The sequence below is a fragment of the Ovis aries genome, chromosome 4, assembly GCF_016772045.2.
Source record: "Ovis aries strain OAR_USU_Benz2616 breed Rambouillet chromosome 4, ARS-UI_Ramb_v3.0, whole genome shotgun sequence".
NCBI lineage: Eukaryota > Metazoa > Chordata > Mammalia > Artiodactyla > Bovidae > Ovis > Ovis aries.
In genome coordinates, this window is record NC_056057.1 from 100,642,896 (window position 1) to 100,668,665 (window position 25,770).

General features: G+C 36.0%; 1 protein-coding gene across 6 annotated transcripts in view; it reads right to left on the reverse strand.

Moving 5' to 3' along the window:
* Nucleotides 1-25,770, reverse strand: part of CNOT4 (CCR4-NOT transcription complex subunit 4) — a 152,219-nt gene that overhangs the window by 5,466 nt on the left and 120,983 nt on the right. For 4 of the 6 annotated variants that reach the window (XM_027968840.3, XM_027968837.3, XM_027968839.3 and 1 more), the window contains exon 10: nt 24,811-25,308. In XM_027968840.3, the coding sequence (XP_027824641.1) occupies nt 24,811-25,308 (498 nt within the window). Of the gene's footprint in view, nt 1-1,175; nt 19,720-24,810; nt 25,309-25,770 lie in introns of those variants that run through there. The other 2 variants (XM_027968842.3, XM_027968841.3) reach the window with 1 other exon arrangement.

Sequence of the window (25,770 nt, forward strand, 5' to 3'; positions counted from 1 at the left end):
AATAATTCCATTCGAACCCACATTTCCTTTTAAATAGCAACCTGGATACAACCTGATGCGACTTCATTTCCCTTTGCTTATACAGGACTTCATACTGGCATATAAATTCACTACGTACAAGTCAATAGCTGTAATGGAGAAAACACCGCGCTGAAAATTGCAGATGGCCTCTATAAAGCAACCGTAATTAACATAACCTTGAACATATAAGTGTATGCAAGTCTCTTAATATGCCAGGACCCTATTTTATAACATCTGCTTTTTTCTCTTATAAGGATCAAATAAATTTGAAGGCCATTTATTACTTGATAAATGCCTAATAACAATTTTTTAAAAATACTCAATACTGAATAGATAGTAGTTTCCGAAAAGCCAAGGTAAGAACATTTCTCAGTTGCCAGGAAATGGCTCTGTGCACAACAGTCTCCTCCCAGCAATGTAGAGCTGATATCCAGCATTCTCCCAGAGGTGCTGTGCAGTCAACCTAACTAATAAACCTTCTCACCACCAACACAGTACAAAGACAAACAAGACATGAGAAAGCCCTTTAAACTTTCCGTAAGCAGGGACTTCCCTGGTAGTCCAGTGCCTAGGACCCTGTGCTCCCAACGCAAGAGGCCCAGGTTTGATCCCTGGTCAGGGAACTAGATCTCACATGCCACAGCTAAGACCTGGAGCAGCCAAATAAATGAACAACAATAAACTTACCATAAGCAAACTACTATGAAAATCATGTCACTGAACATACTTTATACTAAATGATACTAATTTTACTGTTCACGTATTTAATTAGAAGTAGCATAATACAAGGGGCTTCCCCGGTGGCTCAAATGGTAAAGTATCCACCTGCACTGTGGGAGACCTGGGTTTGAGCCCTGGGTTGGAGAGATCCCCTGGAGGAGGACATGGCAGCCCACTCCAGTATTCTTGCCTGGAGAATCCCGTGGACAGAGGAGCCTGGCGGGCTGCAGTCCATGGGGTCGAAGAGTCGGACACCACTGACTAAGCACAGCACAGCGTAATATATTAGGGAAGGATTGTATATTTTTAAGGGATTGCTGATATGTTTAAATGTTTTATGATATTAAAATTTTACTTTCAATTTATAATTTTCAAGTATGTAAAAAACAACTATTTTCGGTTCTAAATAATTAGAGGGCAGGAGAGCAGTGAAGTTGTTTGTAGTAGTTTTATTTTTTAGAACAGAACTCAAAAGACAGAATTTAAAGTACTTTCAAGATGCCTTATGTCACATTCTCATACTCCACTGTGTAAGAAACATCAGTATACTTCGATTTACCTAGCTCAGGACACATTTTATTAAGGAAGAAATTACAGTTAAAATTCTGCCAGTTTGCTGGTAGCCTAAGACTCGGTCCATAACAAGCCGGTCGTTACACATTAAGCAAGATGACAAGTCTAGTTTTTAGCAACAACAGAAAATGTATGTGTTAAGGCTGCCAAAATAAAAGTCAAAGCAACTACTTAGTGAATCCTACGGTACGCAGGGAGGACAAAGCCCTGTGCCTTAACTCTTGTTCTTAAGCAGCTTAAAGTCTAGATGGTGAGACAACGCAAACACGGGAAAAAGCTCAACCACCACAGTCTGTAAAACCAACAGAAGAAATGTCATAGGGTTGTACATGATTAACAAATGCTATAAAAGTTTAGTAAAAAGAGCGGCTACATAGGCACACATGTAGAAATGTGGGTGAAAGAGAGTTGTAGCCTCTCATTCATGGAGTTTAAAGTTCACAGATGCCCTGAGCCTGAAAAATCCATGACATGTTAAAACTATCTTTGGCGTTTTTACATACCTAGCCCAACTATTTGCTAGAAAATACACATGAAGATGCATTTTATAAGCAATGATTATAACATATTACAAAACCAAATTAAGCTGTGTTCTGACATCAAGCCTTTCACAGAAAGTCAAAAGCAGGAAAAGCTGAATGGCTATAGGTAAAAGCACACGTTACAGCAGCCAAGTGGATTTCTCTCCTTTCTATTCCTCAGATTAACTGCAATATGTTATTATAAAATGTAAAACTTTGCTACAGAGAACAAGACTGTGGGAAAATCTGCTCCTTATGATAAATCATCACTGGTGATAAGCCAGTGATTTCTTCTGGCTTGCATAAAATCTTTATCTAAGAGAAAAATTTTCAAATTGGTTATACAAACTGCAAAACCACCTTAAGAGCCCCTAAGGAAGAACTGAAGGGGATAAGAGTAGAAGGAAACACATCTGCTCCCACCTCCTGATTTCAACTATTTCACATTTCAGGGTAGCAGCTAAGACTGCATTTGAAAAACAAGACCTGCTAAGATAGAAGATCTATGTATAATAACAAGGTGAAATAAAACACACTTAACGGAGAAGGCAATGGCAACCCACTCCAGTACTCTTGCCTGAAAAATCCCGTGGATGGAGGAGCCTGGTAGGCTGCAGTCCACGGGGTTGCTAAGAGTCAGCACCACTGAGCAACTTCACTTTCACTTTTCACTTTCACGCATTGGAGAAGGAAATGGCAACCCAGTATTCTTGCCTGGAGAATCCCAGGGACAGAGGAGCCTAGTAGGCTGCCATCTATGGGGTCGCACAGAGTCAGACACAACTGAAGTGACTTAGCAGCAGCAGCAGCAGCAAGGGGAATCCTAAAATAAACGGCTATTCCAAGTTATTGTTTCCTCTAATACAATATATACCACCAGGTCATGATTTTATCTCCACTTGGCATTCTTGCCTCTACCTTCTCTTTGGTTCCCCTCCACAAGGTCTTTTTATTATAAACACATAGGTCTTATTAACTGAACTAGCTAGATGCAACCACAGTCACAAATCTGCCAATTTCTCCACTTTCCTGTTGGGGCAGGGACAACTGGTCCACGTATTCAGCCCTGATCCTTTCGTTACTCTGTTCCGGCCAACAGTCCCTAGGACCAGAGACCTCTCATTTCAAGTTAAATTTCTGTTAGTAGTCTAACTCAGCTGGGAAGTAGTCGTTGAGAGTTCCAGTCCCAAAACACTCCTAAAAGAGTTTATTCTGCTCTTCAGTTTTCAATCCTTATCGCACCGCTACTCCCCAAAGTGTCCTCAATCTGGTCTTGTTTTCTAAAAAGCTTTAATCTTCCTTTTCTTCACTGCTGTCCTTTATAGTTCAAAGTCAGAAGCTACTTCGAAAGGTAGGTTACTTAGTGAAACAAATCTTTCTTGGTACAAGGGGCTGTCTATCAGAAATTTAGTTCCCATTATGATTAATTCTTGCTACTTAGATTCTCAAATATTTTTAGGATACTGAGTATGGCCTGTCTCAGCCACTCTACCCCTTGCTAAACTCCCCACCTCCCCTAGCCCTGTTAGATATTAATTACTGAGTTTGGGGATGGAGTCTATCTCCATCAGTATATGATTTCAAGAAAAGCCTAAACTTTCTCATACTTCAACATACCTCTAAGCAACTGAAATAGAAATGAATTATGCTTGTCCTATACATAAAACCAAACTTTAAAAAGTACACAAAATTTCTCCTATCAGAACTTAAAAGAAAGCCTTTATGATATAGGCATGCTGTTCTCTAAGACAGTCACAACAATCATTTCAATTTATTAACTAAAATGTGAATGAATTCTTTCCAACAGATTTATAAAATCAGCTTATGAAAAAAAAAAAAAGCTATTCCATCTGAACAAAAAGAACTGATCCTCAGATTTTCTCGAATTATGCTCGAGAAATTTTGTTTATATAAATTTTGTTATATAAAGCAAAACAGACCACTACTGCACAGCACATTTGCTGGGGCACAACATCTTAAGGGTTTAATAGATCTGAAAGTAGAGATTAAATTAAGTGAAACATTCTAAGAACTCAGAATAGAAATAACACAAACAGGAAAAGAGAGGTCCTGAGGATCAGCTAAATATGATTTAGGCTTTCTGGACTGTCTCTACTTCCCTCCTTTCTCTTTGTCTAGAATGCTTTCCTGATCTCTTCAATTAATCTTTACTCTTTCAAAAGTCCAAGTCTTCCCCACAGATAACCCTGGACGAGGGTCCTGTGGTCTGAAGTGCACAGCAGCCGCACACTGTGCTGTGACATCCAATACACTCTTACGTGTACTCTCATCTTCTCTCACAACTCTACTGACACGCCTGAAGGAGGCTGGCTTATACCTTCTTCAGCTACAGCTCAGTGTCTTAGAAACATGATATGCTTCAAGATACTTGCTGAATCAGAGACCCAACTTGAGAGGAGCTGAAAAACTACTTTCCCCAAAAAGGCCTATTTACATAATATCTGTATAATGCAGCGATTCGACCTGTTTTACCAAAAGGGATGCAAATCCTTCTGAAAGGAGGAATCAGCTAAGTTTGGGGGCCCAAAAGGCCTCTCTGAAGAAAAGAGGCCACTAAAATATGCTTTCAATAGTGCTTGAGATATCAAAACAAAAATAAATATAACTTTTAAAATCCAATTTACCAAAATAAATCAAGAATACTTAAAAAAAGAGATATTCTAACATTATATGCATGAGACAGTAAACAGGCCTCTTAGCTATATTCTATCCATTTTTCTACTCTAGACACTATTCACTCACTATGCACTTTATGTACTTGATATCCTAGTACCAACAATCCAATGAGTTAAGTAGTAGTTTCATTTTATAAATGAGAAGACTAAGTTGACTCTGGAAAATGAAACTGCTACCTAGCCCAGTTGGTACTAGGATATCTAGTACCTAAATTTCACAGTGAGTAAATAGTTCAAAAGTGCTAAGTCAGTAATCATATCTATTCTGATTCCAAAGTGTGTGTTCTCACCACCAAGCACACTACCATCCAGTCTGTGTCTTGGCAGGACTCACAGGCCAAGAGAAAGGGAGGGCAGACATGTTTAAAAAACGATATGGCATGTGATAGTAAGTACCGTGATATGAACAAAGTCCTGTGGGGCACAAGGAAGAAAATGAACAACTGTGCCTTTCTGCATGCAGGATAAATGATGGCTGGAGAAGCTCAGGGGAAGAGAAGCTGATATGGAAAAGGGAAAGGCATTCCATATTGAACAGAGAGCAGCAGAAGCAGCTAATCACAAAACACAATACATGGTACAATACACATAGATGTGCTTTGCACAATGTGTACTTCTCTCTTCTAGAATGTTCCTACAAGGATCTGTAAGTTTGTTTTTTGAGAAGAATCAGATCCTTTAATGAGAGCCGGGAAAACATTTAGATATTTGCTTTATGAATGATCTGAAGAAGCACAATCTATTTAAGGAAAAAAAGAAAAAACAAACACAAAAGGAAAAAGTATCTAGAGAAAGGAGTCTATATATAAAGCCTCACTTAGAATGAGGAAAAAGGTAACTGAGAAGTCAGTGAAGGAGAAGACAATACATTCTTAGAAGCATTATTAGGTGGAACCTGAACCAGAATACACAAAACTAAACGATGAGAGGGACAAAAATCCAATGTAAGATATTGACAAAACCTGAAGTTGGAAGCTTGAAAGAAAGCATTTAAGTGAGCATGAAACTAAGAACTATGAACAAAAGCCCTATGAGGACATCCAAGGATGACTGAGGGAGCTTACCACCCAGGAGAAGATACGTGGATCCATCAGAATAGGATTTCACCCAATTGCACATTATTTCTCATGAAAAATGACCCCAAATGCAAACAGTAGAGCAGTGCTTGCAAAACCTCTGAGATCTTAATCTACCAGGAGAAAATAAATCTGATACAATTCATCTCCCGACCCCCGCCCTTCCCAAAGTGTAAACAGAGGAAAAATTTTCTTCTGGACTTCTGACCAACAAAGCACAGGTTGGCTATTGTGAATACAATAGAAGCCCTAAAGTATGTGACATAACCTTAGGGCTTTAGGAAGCAAGGAATGAGACTAACTGATGGAGTTCTTGGATGGCTGGCATCCTGGTTGCTTTCGTAACCACCTCAGTGAATTGCATTCGCTTATCTATCAGCTTTTTCTACTACACTGCGAGTTCCTTCAGAAAGGGCCTTGTTCGATCCTCTTTGTGTACAGTGAACAGTTTCTGAACCTCAAGAGGTATGTTTTCTAAATGACGAGCCTTGAACATTTGCTTCCAGTTTTTTTGAGAAAACGTCTTTCCAAAGGTTTTTTTTTTTTTTTTTAAAGAAAAAGAAAGGTGGGTCAGCGTGGTCTCGCAGTTATAGGAGGCAGTGATTCACAGACGATAGAAGACGCAAAAATATGAACATTCTGACTATGCAATAAATAATCTAATAAGGAAAATAAACTGGGGCAAAATCTAAAGAAACTAGTTCTTGTGCAGGGAGAGTCTCATGGGATTAGATGTGAAAAGCTGGATAGAGTTATGTAACCTACCTGTGGATAAAAGTATCATAATCCTTGAGGATTAAAATCAGAATCCATAATGATCTGAAGCTTGTGAAAAATGTTGAAGGCAAAAAAAAAAAAAAAAAAAAAAAGCTAAGTTTGGAACAGAAGAAAATTAGGAAAAGGCAACGGCTCAGCCTGTCATAATGTTAAGTCCCGAGGAAAGTCAAAGCTATGTAGCTCCATCTTCATTCTGCCTCCTTCCATCTTCTTTATAAAAGAGCATGATCCTCAAACCAGAAAGGACAGAATAAGCAACGTGGAGAGAGAACTGTAAGTCACAAGAGATACAAAGACAATAAAAGAACATCTACTCAGTTTCAGTAAGCTTAAAATTTCTAGGTGCAACATGGGTTCTCTTCTAGGGTATTCATCCTCAAGAGACGTCATCACAAAACCATCGTTAAGAGAATTACAAGGAAAGAAAGAAAAGTCAGCTCTGTAAGCTAAATGCTTAAATTGGGTTCTGGGAAAAATTTTGAAACAGACTGGAAGACACCTGATTTCTTTAGAAGTGAACATGAGAGGTTTTGCAAGCACTGCTCTACTGTTTGCATTTGGGGTCATTTTTCATGAGAAATAATATGCAACATTTTGGACTAAAACCTCTGCTCCTTTCCTAATGAAATACACAGGAAGTTTAACTTTGAGGTGAACAGCAGTTGTGAAGGCAGCTTCCACTGACAATTGTCTCCCACCGGAAATGTCCTCCTTCTAAATTCCGGGATCCATTTCCTTTCTTCTTCTGTTGCCTGCCCAAACTCAAAGACTTCATAGCTAAACTTCATTTCTATCCCACCACAACATCAATGCCATAAAACAAATGGAATAGAGTAGTCAATGAAAGCCAAAATGCATTTCCATAAAGAACCAACTATATCAAAGTAATTTATTCTTTGGACAGACTTTCAATGATATAACTATGATATATCTTGAATTCAGCAATTTCTAGAAGTTTTCTAATGGTAACCTTTTGGTATAAGATTCTACAGCATGGATGACAGCAGTGTTTAGATGAACTGTCACAGAGCTAAAGACACTGTGTGTTAGTCTGAAAGTTCCTGAGAAAGTGTTTGGATTATCTTTGACTCCATGCCTCTTATTATACTTAACAAAGCCCACAAAGTTTATTTAAACATGCAAACAAAAAGCCAATTCTACAGATGACAGAATCAATAATTAAAACTACAACTATTCTTAAATTAAAATCCTTAAACTCTTCACTATTAATGTTACTAATAACATTTATCTCTCACTTTATAATTACATAGTCTCATATGATAAACTTATTAAGATGGTAATATACAAACAAGGGTACACTCTACATCAAATCCAAACACACAATTTAACATGGTTACATTCAGGTTTTTAAAAATACATTTGGGAAGTACAGGATGGAAGAGATCTAACTAACCAGTCACATGTATGAAAAAAAGTTTAGTAGTTTTACTTGCACCATTTCATAACAATTAGGTAATAGAATTTTTTTAAAATAACATTAAACGCACATAAATAGATGTGAAATGTCCAAATTATCAACTGTATGACACTAAGCCAATCACAAATGATAACCACTCTGAGCCTCAGTTTCCTCATTCACAAAATAGGGATAATATCTACTCCACAGGATATTTTTCTAAAGAGACTGTATAAGCTATAAAGGAATATACAAATATTGGTAATAAGAAAAGTGTTAATGATAAAGTTGATTCTCTAATCACGTCTGGATTATTAAAGTATGACCGCCACATTTTAAGAAAGCCATTCAATGTCATGTCAAAATATGTGGAGGAGAAATAGACTAAAGAGAACTAGAAACCATGTTAAATGTGAAAAGGTTAAAAGGACTAAGGATGTTTCATCTATGTCTAGAAGTTACTAGACAAGTGGATACTGCCTTCACATATTTGACAAGAAGCATAAATGGGAAAAAGATTTTGGTTTAGCCAAGAAAAAAACATTCTTGAACAATCCTAAGTTCCCTAATGAGAGCACCCTGTTTATGAAAAGTATTAAGTTCCCCAAGTAGCTCTTCAGTACTCACATAAGTAGAGTTCTAGAAAATAAGGTATTTATAAAGGCTTTCTGAATTGTGTGTATATGTTTGTGAGTATCACAAATGAGACACTGGAGGTAAAAAGGGTTATCGGTTAGGTGAAATTTTTTAAAGCTTGTGTGTATGGAGGAGGGAGCACGGTGGTCTTGGGAAAATAAGGAGTAGTCACAAGCTGAATTTTCAGAGTTCAGAGGTGGAGAAGATAGAAGGACTGATCATGGAGTGATGAGGCAAATCCTAACACTGAACTGAGGATCACAGGTCAACAAAGAGGTAAGGTAACTTATTTGTAAATGAATCTGATTGATGTCTCCACAAGTCCAGATTTAACACAAAGCAGATCCAGATCCAGGCTTTGCATACCTCCAGAAATAATCAGATACAAACATCACCCTCTCAACCACAAGTTTTCATTCAGCAAACGTTCACTGGCTATGTCTGGGGCTTGATGCTATAACATTCTGCAGCAGCGTCCTACAAGTCGTGCTGTTCTGCTTATTTTCTATTTCTTCAGCGGATCACTGGAGTTTGGTTATTTTGAAGAAAGCAGTGATAGCTTTCGATTGTTTAGTACCAATAAAATATTTTTTAAGGGAGTGTAAGTTCCCTCCAGGCTTGCATTCAGACCAAAGTATCTTGGTACCCATGCAAGAAATCCTCATAGGGTTATATGTCCATTGAAATTTTAAGACTTTTTATGTTTATAATCTTCCAAATTTAAAGATTTCTAAATTTTCTAAAAGTTATTAAAAACCACTAAAGCCAGTTTTTACTTCATTTGATTATTACACAGCTCACTTTTGTTTTGACAGTGAAGATCAGTCAGTCTCATCTTTTTCTGAAGGATGGCTCCTATCTTAAGGGTTTATATCAAAGACACAAAAATACCCTCAAAAGATGACTAAAAATTATCCATGCTCTGAAATATGATTTTCCATGCTCTGAAATATAACCCAACTATGAGCTTTATTTTTAGAAAGTTATCTTTTGGGGCATTAAAATAAGAAACTGCTTCTTAATTTTTAGAAAAAAAATTATTTTAGGAAATGAAGTAAAGTCCTCATTATTATACTAAAACTAAATGAAACAGATAATGGGTATGGTCATAGTCATAAACACTTCCAACCAAACAGATCAAGCATACATCTTTCTTCTTCACTGTACTATTTTCACAAACCAGAGGTATTTGTTAAAATCTATTTTGAGGTTGTTTTATAAATAAACATATGATTTTTCAAAACAAGAATATAAATTGAAATTTACTTGTTCTTTTATTTTCATACACATACGTGAAATTTATGAGCTTAAAAAAAAAGACTATTTTGCTTTTTCTTCCTCCTTACTATTTATACTGTGGAAAATACATATATTTTCTTGCTTTCAATCTTTCAAATAATGCCTCAATTTAAAGAGATTTAATCCTAATAAGACTGTATTCTTTTCAGACCTATAAAAGATAATACTCCTTTGGAGGATAGCATTTCAAAAGGCCTACCTGCTGATGAATTTAAACAGCTATATGCCTACCATCAGGTTCACTAAGTGGCCTTAGTTTTAAAATTAATTTAAAAATATATTTAAGTGTTCATCCTTGGCTATGATTTATTGTAGTTCAACTGGCAAAGAATGCCAGAGATAGTCTTGACAGACCAATTCTCAATCAGTGTTGAAGAAAGGAAAGCAAGAAGGAAAGAGAGAAAGATCAGGTGAAACAGTCTTAAAATATAAATTATATATTTAGTCTTAAATATACATTAGAAACAACAATTCCTATTTCACCATCTCCTGGAGCTTTATACAGAACTAGAATTTTTTAGTGGAAAAAAATTAGTTTTATTAAAAATCACATATATTTGTGAAACACTGAATTTCAGTAGTATTGTCCAGAAAATATTTTTAAAGAGCTAGAATTACTTAAAAGTAAAAGTAAGTGAATAACGGCAATCTAGTAAAGTAAAAAGTCTACCAATTAGCCATTTGTTCCTCAATCTACTCCTGAATAATGGCAGTCTAGTAGAGTAAAAAGTCTACCAATCAGACATTTGTTACTCAATCTACTCCCAACCCAGACTGTGCGTTCTGCTTAAATGTGCTGTTTTGATTTTTAAGAGAGAACAAAGAGACTGACTGAGAAGGAAATTGGGAGGTAAATGACCATAGAGACACTGAGTGAACACTCAGGAACCTGACAGAGCCCTTTCTTCTCTGAAAAGGGAAAATTCAGGCCTGTCAAGGGTCCTACAAGGGTATCACACAGAAGTGCACCTTAAGATCTAGTCAAGACCTCCCCCTCTAACTGTGGTCAGTTACACGGAGAAAGAAAGAAGCAATTTCCTCTTTGCCCAAAGGAAGAAAAACTAGACAGAGAGGTGAGTACAAGCTACCAGAATAAGACTCACAGCAGTCAAGAACTAAAACCAGAAAGCGTGTTATAAAACAAAACTTGCAGGGTTGTATGTATTTATCTGGAAATTATGAAAGATCTTTGCATAGTTCAGGAATAGGCCATTTAAAATGAAGGTGAGGTTTTGCAGCACTGACTCAAGAAATGTCATTCCTATCTGGGACTAGGGCTGGGGAAGACTATGGTTAGGTTAATTAGTGAATGTTAATAGTTTAGATGTAAAAACAAAAAAACCCCCAAAACCCATCAGTTCAGTCACTCAGTTGTGTCTGACTCTTTGTGACCCCATGAATCACAGCCCATACCTGGTAGCAAATCACACCCTAAGTGAGGGATGAGGGAATAGGGCTATCAGTAATCCATAATCACAAATTTTAGTAAAATATTATTTTAATAGAGACAACATAAGTTAAATAACACTCAGCTTAAGGTCAGTAAGAAATCTTCCTACTCTGTTGATGAAGTCATAACCCAGAGCCTCCTTTTCCTTTAGCTGAATACTCAATTTATAGACATAATAAAGAAAAAAAAAAGAACGGCTTCAGTGTCAGTTTTCTTGCCAATGCCAACACATAAAACAACGTTTAAAAACATTCCAGTAATATTCCAGATTGCTACGTTCTGCTCCATAGACTCACTGCTTCCATACACAAGACTGACGACAGCAGAGTAGAAATGCAGGTACAATCCCTGGGAAGAGATCTCACCATATGAGGAAACAGCACTAGGCTATAAAAGTTGATTGCAGCCGGCATCCCTGCATTTCTTCTTGGAGACGATGATGGTATTATCAACTCTAAATCCTTGTGGAGCTTCCCCTCTTTTTCATTATGCTGAAAACAACCACCTCCTTGATTGGAAAAAAAATCAGCAGATATGCTATCATTTTACACGGTGTAGCATACAATCGCTCTTCAGAGATGAATCTGAGATCACCCCTTTGGTGTGGGTGCAGTACATCTTGGTGCCATTACTGTAAGAATTTTTTTCATTCTGTAGTGTTAGAGTTATCAGCAGTCTAGTGGTCATGCAGGTTGATGCTTAAATGCTCTCTGGCACTGCAGAAAAATTCTGGGTAAATTTAGTTCCACCTCTGTTTTACTCTTTATTTCGGTTCTGACATCTGTATTTAAGTCACATTAAGAGTACCTGTGAAGTTTCAATCTCCCCCCATTAAATTTACTCCATGATCACTAGGAAACATTTAACACAAGGCTGTTTTAACAACTTACAGGGTCTATAATAACAGTTGCCAACAGATGGACAATCTGAATGCCTTAAATTCAATATTTGTACTGATATTCACAGTTGAAAGCCTTTGACTTGTGAGAACGACTATAATAAACTATAAGACACAATGAAGTTTAGAGAAATGTTCTGAATCTTGAAGTTTTCTTCTTGAATTACATATACTCACATTACGAGTACCTGTGAAGTTTCTATCTCCCCGCACTAAAGTTACTCCAAGATCACTAGGCCACATATAACACAAGGCTGTTTTAACAACTTAAAAGGTCTATAATAACAGTTGCCAACAGATGGACAATCTGAACAATTTAAATTCATTATTTGCACTGATATTCACAGCTGAAAGCCCTTGACTTGTGAGAACTACTATAATAAACTGTAAGACACAATGAAGTTTAAAGAAGAGAGATGTTCTGAATCTTAAAGTTTTCTTCTCCTTGAATTACATATACGAAAGGTGAGGGCTAACAAAACTTTAAACTGTTGTTAGAATGTGATTGTGGGCAAACCACAATCCTTCTGAGCCTTGTTTATTAATATCATTATTATCATTTGGTCTTCAAAAGAAGGATCATTAAAGGCTATGCTGTTTCACAGCTCTGAAGTTTTAGGACTGTATAATAAAACATCTTTTTCTTCTTTTTATCCTTTCCTTAGGTTTTCCTAAAGGGTATATGGGATGGATATGTTCAGTAGTGGAAGTGAAAACTGATGAGGAAAAGCTATGAAAATATTTGTTCAGATAAAGCATAACCAGGGGTGAAGTAGGTACCTATATTGTAACCTTGCTGCCTATGAAGAGGACTTTAATTCCCATTAAAAAAAAAAAAAAAACTTTAGAGAAGGATGGAATATGAATACAGCTCTTATCCTGAATGCAAGAACTAATGGGAACACAGAAGGAGTAAATACACAAAAAGTCACAGGGAGATGGCCTGAGACGTTTTCCTCTGCCATATTCACTAAGTAGAGGATTTAAATGAAAATTACTATATGTAAGTCAATGTACATGCACACATACCAACTCAATCTCACCCCAGACACAGAGTGAGGCTTCCTTGCTAAGGAAACCTTTTTTTCTGTAATGTACTAGTCAAATGTCATGAAGACAGAAAATTACCACTTAAGAACTAACTACTCAGACAGTTACTTTAAACATTTTTACCTGAGTCTCGATGCAGCTATTACCACACAGCCCCAACAAGGATGGGCCAAATTTCTCACAGCCAGAGTGGGTTATTTATTCAATTTTAACATTAAGATAATTAAAGAACAGTCCTACTAGGCCACCAAATTGTACACTTTAAAGTAGTTAATTGTATGTTATATGAATTTCAACTTAAAAAAAAAAAAGGTACTGTGTTCTTTAAAGGCTTTATAAATTATATGGAAGGGAAAAAAGCTTTGAGGCTGTTGCTTATAACACAGCACAATAGTAGGTCTTAGGACCAACCAGGAGCTGCAACAGCAAACTGTTCAAAGCACAGTATGTTCTTAGGGGTTGGGCTGGAGCTTCCAGGAACCTTGAAAATAATCATAAAATGTGAAGCTGGCTAAGAACAAAGTGAAGTCAATAGCTGCTTTATGAAGTCTGGTGTGAAGGAACCTGAAGAAAATGGATTGGCTCTCGAGTACAGTAATTTCCATCTGGTTCATGGAATTTCTAGGTACTTCAGTCTAATTCTCAAGCAGCTTATACTGCGTAGGCCTGCCTTCAATTCTAGGTACCAATAGATGTAAACTGTATTTTTATATAACTCAAACTTAGGGTAGACTCTCCAAAGCTCCAAGCTACGAGACTCTTCACATGCACCTACTTCCTCTGTCTAAACCTTTCGTATCATAAGTAACACACCCCCTGGGGATACCTACGCTGTCCAATCTCATCTCTGGCTTTCCCCAGGCCTTCCCTTGTACTATGTGTTCACATCCTCCTACTGTGCTTTGAGGAAGCAATGTTCCCTCCACTGTGGGATGTTATCCTCTGGATCGCCTTCAACTTATAGGAAACATGATTCAGGATTCCTCTGGTAATACCATGCTTTCTACAATTCTCTCTCACACAGTCTGACTTCCTACTCTCAACAAAAGGACTAGAGGGAAAGCTGGGCGAGTAAAGACCATAGGGGTAATGAAAGCTTGCCTTCTTTCCAACCTCCAGCCCTAATGTTAGACATCTATCTACAATCCTTTTTCTGGTTCTCACTTGTCATGTAGTGTTGAGTGGTCATCACACTGACTAGTCTCCTAATCTGTCCTTCTCTTAACAATAGTATACTGGTTCTTTGTCCTCATCAACATATAAAATCAATGAACTCTGGATCACAAGATTACATCATCAGTTTTACCTTCTTAATTATTTTTGTGTTCTTTTCTCTTCACCCTCTAAACAAACTCTCATATATGCTTTGTCCACTCCTGCTGAATCACCACAACATACAAAACTATACATATCTGACTCTTTTAAATTTGATCCTTATCTTGACTCAATTCTTAAATTTCTTTCTGATGAATTCTAGGCTTATTCTCACAGACTTCTTTCTCTCCCTCTTTTTTTTTTTTTTTTAAAAAACAACAGGTTCCCAACTCCATTCTTTCACCCCCATTTTCTCACGATATGCATCTAAGAATAACTCATATGAGCACCTTCATCTAACCTCATTTTCTCTAATCTCATCTTCTTTCGCCTAGATTTTCATATTGTTTTTTACAAATAACAAAGGAAGATATAGCCCATCTCGATTAAGTTATAACCTAACCTCATCTCAGGGGTGTATCTCTTCCGAACACCTACAGAAAACTTTTACTCCACTGGTTAGCCTATCTTCTCTTCCATACTATCTGTGCTGTTCTCTCACTCGACTCTGTAAATTCTGTGTTAAATATTCAGCTCCCTTATCTTAAAGCAATGCCTTCTAAGATCTACGATTCGTCTAGTTAGCATCTTGTTTCTCCCTTCCCTCTTGTTGCCAAATGTCTTTAGCCAATGACTGCTGCCTCTACATCCCTGACATTTCCTCGTGAATCCTAGAAATCTGCCCTTCCATCTGTATCTTTTTATGAAAGTAGCATTTTTAAAGATCACTAGAGACATGGCCAAACCCAAAGGCCTTTCCCTGCATCTCATTCTGACTTCTAATTCATAATTTCTTCTGCAATCCTACTAGTATTACTATTTGTGTCCAGGCCATCTTATTTTCACTGCTCAGCAATGACATACAGGAACTACTTTCTAACTGGTACTAATTTCCAGCAAATGTATCAATCTTCTTAAAACACTGCAATCAAGTTACATCTTTTCCAAAGAACAGGTAGTTCTCTACCACTGACCACATCCACATCAAGACTAAACTCTTCTTCCTAGTTATCAAGGCTTTTGCACATTTACCTCACCTTCCTACATGACCTGTAATAACCTCAGACAAGTCCATCTCCTTACTATCCTCTCCTGACCCTTCAAAGACCGTGCTAATCTCCATCCTCAATTTTTCATTCAATCTGTTCCCTTTACTGTATTTTCCAATTCCATCATTTAATTTCAAGCCATCCTTCAAAAGCAAAAGTCAGACATTTCCTATGAAGCCTTTCTCCAAATCTGCCTGAATAACTTCTCTAAATCCCATTTTTACTTCTGTATCAGCAAAGTGTCTAACCGGCTCACTCAGCATTTCATGTGTGACTGTTCAGCACAAGGAGACAACATAGTAGATATTCAGATAAAAAGATTGAGAGGAGAAAGACACAGCACCAACAGCAGAAGAACTAGCTTGGAACCAGATACATGACTTAGTTATATTTTATAGGAAAAGACATATATATCAGCATTTTGCAGTATCACCTCTTTTAAAGAAAAAAATTTTTTTTAAGTTATTGTGCTCTCAACTGTATGATATGCACCTCTTAAGCAGATATGGGAGAGCTTCATCATCAAATAAACCAAAGAATCCAAAACCTTACAACTCAATATAGGATGAAATGTCCTCTCGTTTTTATATGTGCACACGTAACTTGGTGGTCTTCATTTTGAGAGTTTCAATAAGCCTGCAATTCGTTCCTTGCTCTTGACTCCCTGAGGTAATGCCTCTGGACGAGGAGCTCCCTATGTACCTGTATTACAGCAGAAGAGAGCTCAGTCTTGAAGGGGCTTGGAATACTGTACAAATAGGAGCCATGTCAGTAAAAACGTGCACACAATGCAACGAAGCTTTCTTTAAAAGAATACATATATATAGAGAGAGGAATCTATACTTAACTACCACAACGCTGAAGAATAAGACATGAGTATATGCCCATGACTGAGCAATACTTCAATTAGAATAATGAATGTATGTCTCCCCTGTTAAAATTTTTTTCACTCTCTCTAAATTATCATATATTTCAAAATTTCAAGTATCAGTATTCAATATCCTTCGTTGCCCTGTCAAAGCAATGAATAATAAAATGAGTGGACTACTATGGCTGTTCTTATAGTTAAAATACAAAAAGAGGTGACCCTATAGAAATAACTGAACTAAAACTGTCACAAGACTGTTATCCTTGATAATATATAATAGGATCTATACTTTATTTAACTGGTATCCCTCAAGATCTACTTCGAGCCACTACACAGAATAGGCACTTAAATATTTAATTAATGCTCTGCTGAAATAAGAGGAGAGTATACAAAAGTACCACCTGTAAAAACAAAATGCAATGGTAGAATAAAAAGGAAAGTATTATTAATCAGAAAATATTTCCTAATGGAATCTTAAAGAAAATAAAAAGAGGCACTTAACATTCATCATATGATCAAAATTATTCAGTCCAGGTCTATATCCTACAGTGGCACTAAGAAGTGATGCTCTAAATGTTTTTTTTAACATTTTCTCCCACTTCAGCTGTGGGGGGGAGATGGGTCACCAAACGCTTTGACAAGTCTAGTAACAATGAATATTCTACCCCCCCCCCAAAAAAAATGAACATCTGTACACACACACAACTCATAAGCACGTCCAAGGAGTTTTGTATTCCAGGTTAAACATTTCTGATGTAAGGAAAAGACTAGTCACTTTTGAAAAGTTAAGGATATAAAAGCATATAAAGTTTCCCTTGTGTATGACATATCAATCATGCAAGGAATTTATCAAAAACTAATCTGAAGTTTTTAGAATTTCTCATTCTTTACCATCACTTGGCTTCATCAGTTTACGTGCTATGTGAAGCAGTACATGTTGTGTAATTTCTTCTGAGTTTTAGTATAATCAATTAGCATAATCAATTTTGACTGATTTTAGGACTTCACTTTAAAAAACCATAACATACATAAAAGTAAGCAAAACAGTGAAGCTTAATTTTTTAGGCTTACAAAGTCTCAGATTTACAGTTACTTAAATGATCATCTTTCATCCACATGAAAATATCTAAGTTGAAGCCTAATTACCCAAGAAAGCATTTTTCTGTTTACAGTGTGTATGTATAAGGTGGCACAGGAGGGGAAGAAGGCAGGAAGACAGTTCTGGGCTCTAGCAAGTCAGATAAATTTTGACAGTTTTGTGGCAATGGCCAGGAATGAGAAAGGAGAGAAAGCTACCACAGGAGAGAAGCCTTGTTTTAACAGGTATATTTCTCAACACAAAGAAGAAAGTAAATGAGAGCTAACCACCTCTTATGTTTTCATAAGAAGATTCAAGCAATGAAAGGCTTGGCTCTGAAGGCTGGAGAAAACTATGCACTAGGTCAGCCCCAGCAGGGAACCCGAGTTTGTCCACAAGGCCCAGGAGCCTCAGCACCACAGGAGGCATTAAGTGGATGTCTTGGCCTCTTACAGCAAAAATGAAACCACAGTCAACACATACTAAAAGGCTTCATATTCAACACATACTAAAAGGCTTCTAACGAATTTATAGTATTTTGTTTGTATTTGCTAAATTTCTTATAATGTTGTCCTAAGTCACTCCTAAATCAAAAGCTGAGATTGTCATGTATGCAGAAATTTTACAATAATAATTTAAATGGCTAGATAGTTGTTTCTATACTCTCAGCTAACCAAACTGAAGAATATCTAAGAACGGATTTTAGTTTACCCCCTATTCTTCAGGACAAAGCCATTTAATTTATGTATTTTATTTAATGGAAAGTTATAGACTTTACATAGTAGAGAGGTAACCCTGAAAATTCCAACTCCAACATGATATTAGTATCAGTTCCCAGTAAGGTGTTTCATTATTATTATCATCATCATTATTATTTTAAATCTTTAGGCTTCCTTTTTTGTTATTCATGATACTCTTTTAATATTTTTTTAATTAAGGCATATCTTTTATATCACAATTGTCCTTTGAAAATCCCAATAGGAGATCTGACTTTCCCTTTTCTTCCCAGATGCTTAATTTAGGCAGAACAGTCATGTTTTCTGAACCAGCTCTGTCTAATGCTGAGTACTGAACTCAGCTTATTTTCTTTCATTATCAGCTTTAAAACTATTTCAAGAAATTGTTTATTATCCAAAAAATCACTTCACATTATATCCTAATAAAGTACACCACTATTCTCTGTGATTAAAATTACCTATGACAACTTACGTGGCCTAATTTTAGAGGATCCCCAATCTCTTCTCTTCCACCTTAGTCTCATTCTGGTCAGGAACTTGTAATATAGTTTTATTATCACATTTCAATTGTGAAACAATGAAATTTCCAAACAAATATCTCACAGAACTACCATTTTTTCAATAAAAGTTTTACACTACTATAGTTGCTTCTCACATACAATATTTTACCCCATATTCAAGTTTCTGATAAATCAATTTTAAGTTGAAATTCTGTTTCTGAGGCATTTCCTGGTATACTAGGCAGTGCATTAGGAAAGAGATTATATTGCATTTAGTCTATAATAATTATCTCTTAAGCGTCTCTATATAATTAACAACCATTCAAAAAGAAAGTGCAAATGTGCAAATGAGAAAGAACAAAAACAGTTTCTAAACAGGTAATGCATTATATAGGACATAAATCCATACAACTACAAACAATTGCTGATAACATCCTTCTGGGCATTAAATGACACCACCAATTTTGTTTTATATGTATTCTTTCTTCTCAAGTATTCAAAGAATGCAATAGACATTATCTTCTTAATTTCCAAATTTCTCATGAATATATTAGGATATTACCATTTTTTCACAAGTCAGAAAACAAGGAACTACCATTATCTTTGAATATTTTCAACAATAGAGCCAAAGTAACAATTCTAGCTAATCTCATCTGGGATCTTAATTAGTACTACAAGTTTATTTGTGTGAGTTAAAAAATAGTATCACTCATGAGAAACAATGCCAAAATTATTATGCTAATAAATTGTGTTAAAGGCCTAATGAAGAAATACTTTAGCAGCTATATGAGGTAACACACTAGTTGTAGGCATGAGGAACGTTTATGTTGGCTCTTTTGGGTGTATACATTAAATGCAAAATCAGAAAGGAATCATGCAAAAATCCGGTTGCCCATGCAAGCACCCCAGAGTCTAATCCTCTCCTCTCAGTTCTGTTGTCAGGCCACAGTAGTGTGGAGACTTGTAGGCCGCTGTCCTTGTTGTAATGAATGGGAAGAGGCTGACAGTGGCATGGTCGAAACCTTCACCTCTTCTTCCCCTGTGGAAAAGTCAGTCATGGTCTAGTTATGGGTGACTAGATTTGTTAACAGTCCCTTTAAAAATGATTTCAATATTTGGAATACTGATACATATATAAAATACATGCTTAATGGCTGGAATGCGGGTGTGAAACAAGACATGAATTTTAAAATATAAACTTATCAAGTACCTAGAAAGCAGTTACACTCTAATCACACCCTTAAATTTAATACTATGTCAGATTTAAGAACAAACAATAGATTCAGAATTATAAATATACAAGAAGGAAAAAAAGAGACCAGGAAAGCCATTCTTTTCCAAGCCAATTGGACCTTTTATATAGACACTCCTAACAGTAAGTAGTATTTTGTGGGGGGAAAAAAAAAAAAATTAAAACTAAATTCACAGAAGTGAAAATGTGAGTTTTGTAAAGGGCAAAATGACAAATCCATGTTTTAAAAGCAGTCATTATGTTTAGAAAAAAGAAATAAAAAGAAATAAATATTAGTTTAGCAAATTACCATATAGCATCTGAAAATTCAATGTACACTTTTGAAATAATGAGAAAATAGTAAAAGGCTAACAATACAATGATCCAATTGACTGAAAGTAAGATGACTACTTCTAGGTCAAAGAACTATACATGAAATGAGATCAGTTCTCCCAATTATAATTGATAATGACTACAAGTGACTTGTTTCATCAAGTCACTGTTAAAACAGTGAATTCAGAAACAAAGAATTTTCTTTAAATGCCCTCTCTTAAGTAAAATTTGAATAAACAAAAACATGAACAAAAATCTAAACCTGAACAGTTTCAAATATTTTTCTAGGTATATTTTGAAAAAACAATGCTCACAGACTTAGACTATTATTTGTTTCCCAAATAATTTTTAGCTCTATAGAATAAAAACATCCTGGAAGAAAGCTCTTTGTAAAACAAATCTGCAAAGTTACACTTGGAAAGACAGTTTAAGGGATACCATGAAGAAAAAGACTGTGCCTTTAAAACAGGTTATTTCATAGTTTTTCAGTAAATTGGCAAATATTCTATAAACCCCAAATATATAGCAAGAAGGCTGTGTAAAAGAAATTTTAGAGTTCTTGGTGAGGACATGGTACTCCTAAGAACTAAGCAAGAGATTAATTTTCATCAAGTCAATGAAATGCATTCTATTTTGTAACTGCAGGTTATATTCCTGAGCTGGGCCAATTGTCTCATGAATAGATAAAAAAGGGACCTCCCAAGAGTGTGAGAGCAAAAATCAATTACTATGGGAAGAAAGCCAAGTTAAAGTAAATGCCAGTAATCAATACTGTAGTTCACTACAGTGTTTTTCAAAACACTTCAGTTACTGAATCTGAGACCTGAGTTCCTATCTTAAATCTACTACTAACTGAATGTGTGACTTCAAAATTATTTAACCTTTTCAGAAAACAGCTTTGCCATTCCTAAAATGAAGGAGTTGAACAGGCAGGTCATTTTTTGGCCCAGGAAAAGTTATTTTTTAAAACAAAAGCACATGGTTCCAATAACAAGGACGATTTGAATGGACTTCACTACTATTGGTTACTAATCCAAGTTTTCCCTCAAGAATATTTATTCCAAAAATCCTTCTCAATTTAGAAAACTGGATATGCAGCCAAGAAAATGCTGCTAAAAAGATTTCACTTACGGAAATAACTGATTTTCAACAGGTAAAAAATGTTTTCAATTAGGCAGAGGAAATGGAAACCATGTTTATGTCAAACCTCTGGCAACTGTCCTTCCCATGATGGATTTCAGATATATCAATTTTTAATAATTAACTGAAACAAATCAAAACTTAAAATTTAAATACAAATGTATAATAAACACAGACATTTGTAAGATACAAAGGTGACTATTTACTCCCAACTAAAAGTCAGAAACCCCATCTTGCTCTACGTATCTAAAGAATAAATATACATAATTTTTCCAGTACTGAATACTATCTAAGCATATCTTAAGTGGCAGACCTTGCTGAAACATATGTACTCTCCTTTATGAAGCTCTTTACAGTTACCCTGTGTAAGAAACCATGATATTCACTGCAGAAAATAGAGTTAAACCTTTTTCAACAGTTCAACTCAAGTACAGCTGAGTTACAACTAGGGGTGGGAGGCAGATATTGCCTACATATTAAATTGCTTCAAATAATTTACAGTGAAGATGTACACAGTTTTCCAGAATTTTAGGTTGTCACTTCTAATTGTTACTGCAAAACCTCAATCATCTGGCTACAATTATAAAACTATTCTGTTTTCAGGCTTTGCACATTCAGCATCCTGAGGTATTTGCCAAATATATATAGGCCATGGAAGGGTTCTGTATAACTCCTGATATAAATTTTAAATATTTTGGTACATTAACACTAAAATTTCTTTAGCCATGGGAACCTTAAGAGTTCTCTAAAAATAAGCTTAATTATAAGTCACCACTTGAATACCGAGCTAGTATGCACAGTCAAGAAACTGAAATAACAAACTCTCCCCACCTCCCAGAAAATAGAACAATGATTCAGAATCTATAGTGGGTGACTTCATTCTTAGAATTTCTGGGGAAAAAAGAGTATTCTATGCTCTGTGGTTGAGTATATGCTGAAAGAAAAGAAAAACCCACGAAGATAGGATCACGATTTAATGCCACATTTTTCTTCATGAAGTATCTATTCTAGATGAAGACTTCAAATGACCAACACAAGGTCAACTACCTTCAAAAATCAGTGACTACTCATCACCCCTGTGGCATTTCTGGAATATCTACCAGCTTAAAAAATATTTGGTTTAAAACTGCTCTTTTTACACTAATGGACAATATGATAACTATGAAATCAGAAGAACATATAATTTTTGAGGATGGTCACATAATAAGTCAAACGAAAGTGCACGATGAAGACAGCTAAGAACTAGAGTTCCACAAAGGCATCTTCCTTCCTATCATATCAAGCCCACACTGTTCTGCCTCCCTGACCGAGCTCCCCATCCTCTCATCCACTCTCCAAAACACATGAAGCACCTCCTGGTACAGAAGGTAGTTCTACTGTTTCTTAATGTAATGGCACACTAAATTTTGCCTCTATGCCTTTATTTGGGAGTTTCTACCAACACAAAAGGTCTTGCCCTTTCCCTCCTGCTAACCCAAATCCACGATACAGATCAAGTCCTAATTCTTCAATGATGCTTCCCCAACAATTTATAGGCTCCACTGATGTGTCTTGCATTCCAGCATCAAATAGTTACCACCTTCACACACAGTCTTATTTCATCTTGTCAACTACACTATACAGTATCTGGAAATAATATCTGCATTTTAAAGTTTTTCTGCATTATCCACATAGCCTAGTTCATTGTTGGGCAGATACCCAAATATTCATAGGAATTGGTCTAATATTCTATTGTTAAATGTTTAGAATATTTAGGGGAAATTAAATTTTTGGTGTTATAATGATATGAGATGCACTACTAGTAATTTAAATTCCACACTTCTAAATGATTGAAACAAATGAAAACAAAACAAAATTATATTCTAATATATTGTCTTTGAAAAAAATGAGTACCAGGAACTGAACACTTAGTATTTCTTAAGTGAATATCATGTAGAAGAGGATTGAAAAATGTCACTCTAAATTACTTACTAACTACCATAATCAAATGAACAACTATCACAAGTCCCACCACTGTGCAAACTACTACATTAGGTGCTATCATGGTGGTGGTGGTTTAGTTGCTAAGTCATGTCTGATCTTTGCAACCCCATGGATCGGGGGCTGCCAGGCTCCTCTGTCCATAGGATTTTCCAGGCAAGAATATTGGAGTGGGTTGCCATTTCCTTCTCCAGGGGATCTTCCTAACCCAGGGATTGAACCCGGGTCTCCTACACTACAGGCAGATTCTTTAACAACTGAGCTACAGACCCCATGTGCTATCACACTCATGGGTAAATTACACACTCATGGGTAAATTAACTTGACTGTATCAAAAGCCACATAACACATTTTCTTAACCTACCTACTTGTCTTGACATTCAAATGCTATAGTCACAAAGAGAATTGAACCAAAGAATTTTGATGGCTCTCTGAAAATCTATCTATCAACCTTGCTAAAAACAAGAGAACAAATGTCTTGCTGGTGATAGCACATTATTACAGTAATACTGTGCCATGCCATATCACAAAGGCCAAGACAAGGGATAAAAATAAATTTTGTGAGTTATGTAACAGAGTGAAGGACTATTTTATTCTACTTGATTCTCTTCAGAATCAAGAGAAAACAAACTCTTTCAACAGTCATATATAAAGCCCAAATCAAACTTTGAAAAACTATTAATAAGAAAGATTTCTTTAAATATAGAAGTCACTTGATCTAAAAAATATCGTATAAAAGCCAAAAGTTCTGAAACTTTCAAGGGTAGCAGTACAAAATCAGAAATATTCTGGCATCACTTACAGGAATCTAATATTTACCCCAGAAACAAAAATATGACAGACCAGAAGGAAAAAAATCTCTCCTTGAACAATTTATTTTTCACAGAAAGTATAATTATCCACATATGATGTCTGTGAAAATTAAGAGTTCCCAAATATTATGTCCTTTATTATATAAGCAGAGTTTTGATGTGAATGTGTGTCTATCAATCAAAATAAATTGTGAAAAGGAGTTAAGAAGGTGGCTTTATCCCTCATGCTCTCACTGATTATCATCTCTAAAAATTTTTTTGAACCAGTTTACTTTTAGAATGTATAATCAGAATTTTTGGTGTTGGACATTATGGCACCATAATTTCAGAGCCCATTTCTTTTTTCATTCGAAAAAGACTTATATGCCATAAGAAAGTATGGTAACTATGCTATTAAGTAAAATGCTTCTGAGCAATAACCAGGTATAATACTCCACCATCCTTATAAAGCTCAATATTACAAGGCATCCATCCAATAAAAATTTTTTTAGATTACGATAAAGAGTGTTTCCCATTGAAATTTCCAAGACTAAGGATAAATACTTTCTGTTATCCAAAAGCACCCTCCCTACCCACCCAACAACCTGTAGGCAAGAGTTATTCACAAATTCTCAAAGGCTATAAACGAACCTACCTGCTATAGGGATCCCTCCCAGACCTGTGTTGTGCTGTGGCGGGAGATTCAAGTCCAAGAAATTACTATTTGAGGTGGGGTTTGCTGTGTGGTTCAAGTGCATGATGCTATTGCGTGGAAAGGCCATCCAAGGATAGCGGGCTGCCTGGCCTGGAAAACTGAATGAATTATAAACCGCTCGGTGCTGCTGAAATTGAGGGAACCTCTGTGGCAAGACGGAAAAGGTACTATTCAGAGAGTTGGCATTCGTAGGTGCAGCAGGATGCAGGAATCCAGAGCCTGGACCTTTGGCGGTTGTAGTGTGTGACGAGGAGTTCTGGAGAGATGTGGGCGAAAGGGAAGGCTGGTCTTGGACTGACAGTTCCTTTTCAATCAAGTCTGCTAAGGCTTTTCGAGTGACATCAAAGGGATCAAAACCCAAGTCATCCTCTGGTTGTTTAGAAGAACCAAAGCCAAACGCTGCTTGCCAGTCTGTAGAGGATGATACTGGGATTGTTTCTGATGGGAAGAAAAACAGTGATGAATTTAAAACATATATCTCACTTCCATACTAGTGAAACATCATACTGTATAACACAAAGGCAAATAAATACATGCAAAATCTGTTATGATCTATAAGAACATTAAGACTATAAAATTATAATTGGCCTCAGATACTTTAAACAATGATTTCATTTTTAAGTTACTAACTTCAAAAACTGAATGATACAGACTGATTTTGCTCATCAAGGAAAACAAAGTACTACTTGAAACCCAAATCATACTCTCAATTATTCATCATCAAAACCCAGAATAAGTTGTTTAAATAAAATAAAGTAATAAATATGGTCAGAGAATTCAATTACAGTTTATTTTTAAAATGTATTTCTCAAAGACACACATATAAATAATTCTGAATATATGCTTTATATACTACTATAACAATGAAAAAAGTATCTATTTAATCTTTATATTTTTTTA